The following is a 6006-nucleotide window of genomic DNA, read 5'->3' on the forward strand; positions in this document are numbered from 1 at the left end:
GCATAATGGTTCCTGTTAAAGTATTCATTTAATAAATACACAGAGCATTTATTTACTACGTGCCAGGCACTATTTTAGGTGCTGGGAATTCCGTGATTGAGGGCGTGGACACAAACCTCTGCCCTTAAGGAGCTTTCGTTCTTAAAACTTAAGTACTTTGCTTCATCATCATGGAAAAATTCCCTGTGCCCAGGGCACGAACGGTTGGGTCTCATCTCATATGTAAGGGAATCCCATCTTTCCTTAGCTTCTGTGCTATCTGCAGGGAGAGGGCTGATTTACTGCAGTAGCCAAAGAGAAAGGCGGGCACCTCCTCAGTGCCCTCCCCGCCCTCTGCACCGCGGAGGCCGGGCGGGGCCTACTCTGCCCCAGCGCGCAACCGCGCCCAGCTCAGGTCTGGGATTAGTAGCGCCGGCCGCTCTACCCTCTCTGCTTTCCTGCGGACGGCTGGAGGACAGAGTAACAAGACCCGGCTCTAGCGCCATCCTCCGAGAGAGGACTGCGGGTGGGTGAAAAATCCTTGCAAGGCGGTTGCGCTCTGGGTCTAGTACCCGGACTGGGGGAGGGACGAGTTCTCCCTGACCTGGAGGTTTATGCAGCAAACTGCTCTCTCATGCTTCCCTATTAAGCATCGCAGCTGCACGCTCTTTCCACTCAGCTGAGGCCACTGCAGCGTCTCCTCCCCTCCTGCCCCACCCGCTAGTTCAGACTCTAGAGCCCCACTGCAGCTTCGCAACCATCCTTCCTTTTCTTCTCCACTTCCTGGTTGCCATGGAGATACACGTCATTTACGTGCCGTGCGTCGCCTTGGAAACAGAGGAGCATCCGCGGCGCCGCTGGGAGACCCGCCCCTGCCACTCCAACCACACTCGCGGGCGCTGCCCGTTCATGGCCGGGGTTAGTCCCGAGCGGTACCCACTGCTGGCCTCCACCCGGACCCCTCCGCGAGAGCTTCTGTGACCCAGAGAACCCGCGGGCACTTGCAGCTCGTGGCGCCCGGAGGGAGGCGCTGCCACGGGCGCAATTCAGGAGGCGAGGCAGGTCTGGGCGCTTTCGCCCCGGGGCAAGCCGGAGAGTCGCCGACTTGGGACTCTTCGCCCGGTCCTCGTCCCGCCGGCTCTTCCCGGCCTCCCCCGATCCTGCCCGCGCCCTCCGCCCGGGACTCATCTTCTCACGTCGGCTCCCCGCCCCTCTCGGGAGCCTCCTTTTCCCTCGGCTCCTCCCCGCCCCTCCGGGGACCTCTCCCCCATCCCTGTCCCTCCCCCCACCCCGGAGGCCGGGCTGGACGGGACCCAGAGCCGCCACCGCCCGCTTCTGCCATTCAATGGAGGACGGTCCGCTGGAGATCATGACCAAGGACGGCGGCGACATGCCGGCACCTTTGGAGGTGTCCACCGTGCCGGCCGTGGGGGACGTGATCTCCGGCGAGTACAACGGCGGCATGAAGGAACTGATGGAGCACCTGAAGGCCCAGCTGCAGGCCCTGTTTGAGGACGTGAGGGCCATGCGGGGGGCCCTGGACGAGCAGGCCTCGCACATCCAGGTGCTCTCGGACGACGTGTGCGCCAACCAGCGGGCCATCGTCTCCATGTGCCAGATTATGACCACGGCGCCCCGCCAGGGCTGTCTGGGCGTGGTCGGCGGCAAGGGGAGCTTCCGGGGTGCCCCCCAAGAGCCGGAGACCCCTTCGCCTGGGATCGGGGACAGCGGTTTGCTGGGTCGCGATCCTGAGGACGAGGACGACGATGAAGAGAAGGAGATGCCCAGCTCCGCCACACCCACTAGTCACTGTGAGCGCCCCGAGAGCCCCTGTGCTGGTCTCCTTGCGGGGGACGGGCCACTTGTGGAGCCCCTCGATCTGCCCGACATTACCCTGCTGCAGCTGGAGGGCGAGGCCTCTCTGTGAGGGGACTCCGAGGGGCACTACTTTCCTGGGCTGGCTTTGGGTTTCCGAGTGCATGACGCGAGGGGACTGAACGGTGCGGTGCAGCACGCTTCACTCCGACTGCTGCTCTTGTGGGTCAGGCAGAGTGACTCCCTCGAGGAAGGATTTATAGGGTGAAGGACTTTGGGAGCATCAAGAATTCTTTCTGCCTAACCAAGGGAGACAATAGCAAACTGCGGAAAGGTGAGGTTCCGGGAGAGGAAGCGCCCATCTCTGGACTCCCCCATCCCCTACCCTGCCCATTTCCCCTCCCCAGCCAACAGGAGAACCCCTGAATTGTGTAAATAAAATTCTGCTTTTTCTATTCTGAAAAAGGACTTATCTAGGACTATGGCAAATAATCTCTAACGATTTACCTAGAAATTAAGGAATTGGGGATATTCTGTTCTGGCAACAGAAAATTTACCCTTCTGCTGAAATCCAAGATATTCAGCGCTCTGCAGAAGCCTCTCCCCCTCACAGATCTCTGCGGCTGCTGATTGGTAAAGGAAGCTTGAGGAGGGAACTGCAGCCCTAGGAATCTGGGTGAATGGGGTTCCAAGGGTCCCTGGGATGGGAGGAGCTGGCTATGAATGTGCATGAAGACATAATAGCTCAACCTCTAGGATTCTTGCATGCAGAGCGGATCCTGCCTTGTCACTGACTTCATCTGGGATTGCTTTATCCACCCACTGGGGCTTAGAGAACAAAGAGCCCAGTACACAGGCAGAGACTTGGGGGTGCTCAGCAGCAGCCCAGATTTAGGGGACATTTGAGGGACTCTTGGGGGCCGCAGCCAAAAACTGTCTCTCTCCTGGCTATACCCGCTTAACTTCAGTTCCTTTTCCTGTCAATTTGCCCCTGCCCGCTGCCTCTCGGTGTTGCCTCCATAATGTCCTGTGTGTGTTATGTGTGTTGACTTGTGTAGTAGTGTGTGAGCCCTGAGGGGCAGGGCTTGTGGCTCTGGTGTTAGGTTCAGGGGGCTTCAGACCCTTCTGTGAGTCCTAGGCTATCATGGCGCTTTCCCCTCTCCTTTCCTCTTTCCCCCCACAACCAGGGCATGGAGCATGTGGCTGTCCTGAGGTTCTTAACTGATGTGCCTCCCTCCCACCTCCTTAAGTAGTGACTTTGTGTGCCCTTTCTCCTCCGCTGTGTACTCCTTCTCAATGCTTTCCTTGGTGTTAACCTTAATAAAGAGGCGTCATCTCCCCTCCTTGCTGACTTGTACTAGGGGGATGTCAGGGTGGGGCTTCTGGGCCCACTCTATGGACCAGGGCTTAGAGGGGAACTGCAGGGACCATGCCTTTCCTCCTCTCTCCTTGCCTCTGGTTCCAAGGAGTTGACTGACCCTGCCCTGGTCCGGACGTGCATTGCCAGCTCTATCTACTTATCCTTGCATCCCGGACCTTGAACTCAAGCTGGATGGGGGGAAGGAGAGCGTCTGTGTTGACTCTTCTGGTTTTTAGTAGCAGAACTCCAGATATGCAAGTGACTTCTTTTCAGTGAAGCGCCTGCTCCCTGAGAGATGACTTCCAAATCTGAGCTGTGGAAGGGCAGGCATGACATCTGTTCCATGGGAGGGTTAGGGATTGGGTATTGTGGGTATTGTCCTGGAGGGATTGCCTGGGATCTCTGGAATAGCGTGACACATCACAAAAGAAACCATAGTAACTGTCTTGGGCCTCTAGTGGAGAATGCCAGTAAGGTATTCCCTGTGGAGCTTAGACTGACATCAGCTCTAGTCTGCTCCCTTGGGCTATGGAATTTCCCAGGACTGCCCTTGGGAAGACAGGTGAGCTGGAGGGCTGTGTGTGTGTGTGTGTGTGTGTGTGTGTGTGTGTGTGTTGTGCATATGAGTATATGTGTATGTATGTGTACCTGCGTTCTTGCTGCTGGTTGCAGCGAAGAGGCTGAAAGAGCACCGGAACCACAGATCTGGGTTTGAATCTCAGTTCCAACACTGAATGACTGTTTGAAACTTGGTTTGCTGCTTAATACTTAATTTCTGCCTGTGTAAAATGGGGACAAGAAGTTGCTGGGGATAAAAATATCTAAGACCTGGAGGAACTCTTGTGCAAATGTTAGGTTTTTTTTTTAAATAGTTTTCTTGGGATGGGGGTGGTGATGGTAGTGACTGGGTCCTCTGGGAAAACAAAACAACCTAGAGAAGATCCTAGAAGCTGTCTTTTTATATTAATCCTTCCCCATCTAAAGAACTCTTAACTTTTAGAATAGTCAAATAAAGGGGGATGATGAAATTCCCAAGGTGACACGGGGCTTTTCATCATAAATGTCATGCAGTTATGGGCCAAATATGTCTTGGGGGCCAGCCCTGTATAGAATGAGAAAAGGAAGCTTTGGTTGCAGTTGTTGGGGAATGGGTGGTGGGGCTCTAGAGAGGGCAACTAAAGTATATTTGTGGGGAAGTATTCCCAAAGGCTGGGAGATAGTTTCCTATTATATTTCTAGCATTCAGCACCAATAACAATGATAGCTATTATTTACTGAGCACGTACCATTGTGCTGGACACTGCCCAATTTCATCTCCAGTGAGAAGTAAACACTATTTCTATTTCCACTTAACGGTTCCAGAAACAGATGCCAAGGCTTTCTCAAGGTCATACAGCTAGTACTTGGCAGAACCAAGACTTAAACCCAGGTTTTCTGACTTAGAGAACCCTAAATTGAAACCACTGTGCTAATTGCTCTATTATTTAGATATTCAGGTCCCTTATTTCCCCAGTCAATCTAAGAGTCCTGAAAAGGAAATAACATTAGTTTTAGTCCCTTTTCATCTTCTTGATGAGAATAAGAAATTGCAGTTCAAGTTTTGGTTTGTGGCCCTCATCAGAGTCTAGTGGATGATAATTTAATAATGGCACTGAGAAGATGGCCTTCTGGACCTGCTCCCTGAGAGGAAGAAGCCAGTGCTCCTGGATACTCTCTGACACTCCTCCATTCTTGTGCCTCTTTCCTGTTCCCTACAGCTCAGTTTCTGCAGAGTCTGACAAGAATCCCAAGGCAGCTAAGCCCTTTACCCTCTATAGAAAGGTCTGGGTTGAGCTCTTTACCCTTTGGCTCCATTTCAGTTCCCCTACCTATGCCCAATGTCCTAAATGTGTCATAAGTCCTTTAGCCCAAGACCTCCTAGAAGTTCTCTAGCTACTCCTTCCAAGCCCAGATAAAAATCCCTGGAGAAAAAACAATTCTTCAGCTCTTTAAAGTTACCTGCCCCAGGATCTCCTAGGGGTCCAGCACATGTTGGCCTCCCACCACCTTATTTCTCCCTCCTCCCTATCCTTCCCTTGCATTTCCCCTTTGGGATGCTCCTGATGAGTGAGTCCCAGGTGAGACACCTAACCTGGGACTCATGGACAGGGTCATTATTGAACTTCCAGAGGCCACAGCCTCTTGAAATCAAATGCAAAAGTGTATAAGTATGAACATTCTCTAGAGACTTCTGTTGTTTCAACTTAATTCTTAAAGGTAAGAATTAAATAAAAAAGGATTGCAGAGCCGAAGAGGAATGAAACTTTTTAGCTTGAAGAATACCAAGCCAGATATGACCCTGCTGAGCCAGCACTGTATGGCACCCCTGCCTCCCGGGGCTTCCAGAACATTTGCTACAGTGAATTGAAATCTTCATATAAATCTGATTATTCACAACCTATTCAACAAATCCAAATTATATCAACACCTGTGCTAAGAATCCTGTCTCCCATTATTTCCAAGTCTTTTCGTACTTGGGAATTTGCCTGAGCACTGCTGATGAATATTGGTGAAGAGGTGCACCTCACCCCCCAAAAGTTCTGCACTGCATTTTATGTCTGCGCCTAACACCACGCTGTGTGTAACTCGTCATAACTCTTTCCATTTCTGGCACTTCTGGCTCTCACCAGTCTAAGGGAAATCTCTCAGGGTTAGCTCTTAATCTCAAAATGAAAAGACATACAACTTCATAGAGATAAGCTACAACTGTCGCCTGGTACAAGTAAAATCTGTTCTAGAGAAATAGTTATTTTTAGAAGAGATGCAAAATGGCCTCTAACATAAATATGCACTTTTATGTGGCCTCAGGGTCA

General features: G+C 52.2%; 1 protein-coding gene across 1 annotated transcript; it reads left to right on the forward strand.

Annotated features, from left to right (window-relative positions):
* The first annotated feature begins 730 nt into the window (after nt 1-730).
* CCDC184 (coiled-coil domain containing 184) lies at nt 731-3437 on the forward strand. The gene has a single exon (XM_046012653.1). It carries the CDS (start codon nt 1325-1327, stop codon nt 1904-1906), a length of 582 nt encoding a protein of 193 aa, XP_045868609.1. The 5' UTR covers nt 731-1324; the 3' UTR covers nt 1907-3437.
* Nucleotides 3438-6006: the final 2569 nt, after the last annotated feature.

The sequence above is a fragment of the Meles meles genome, chromosome 7, assembly GCF_922984935.1.
Source record: "Meles meles chromosome 7, mMelMel3.1 paternal haplotype, whole genome shotgun sequence".
NCBI lineage: Eukaryota > Metazoa > Chordata > Mammalia > Carnivora > Mustelidae > Meles > Meles meles.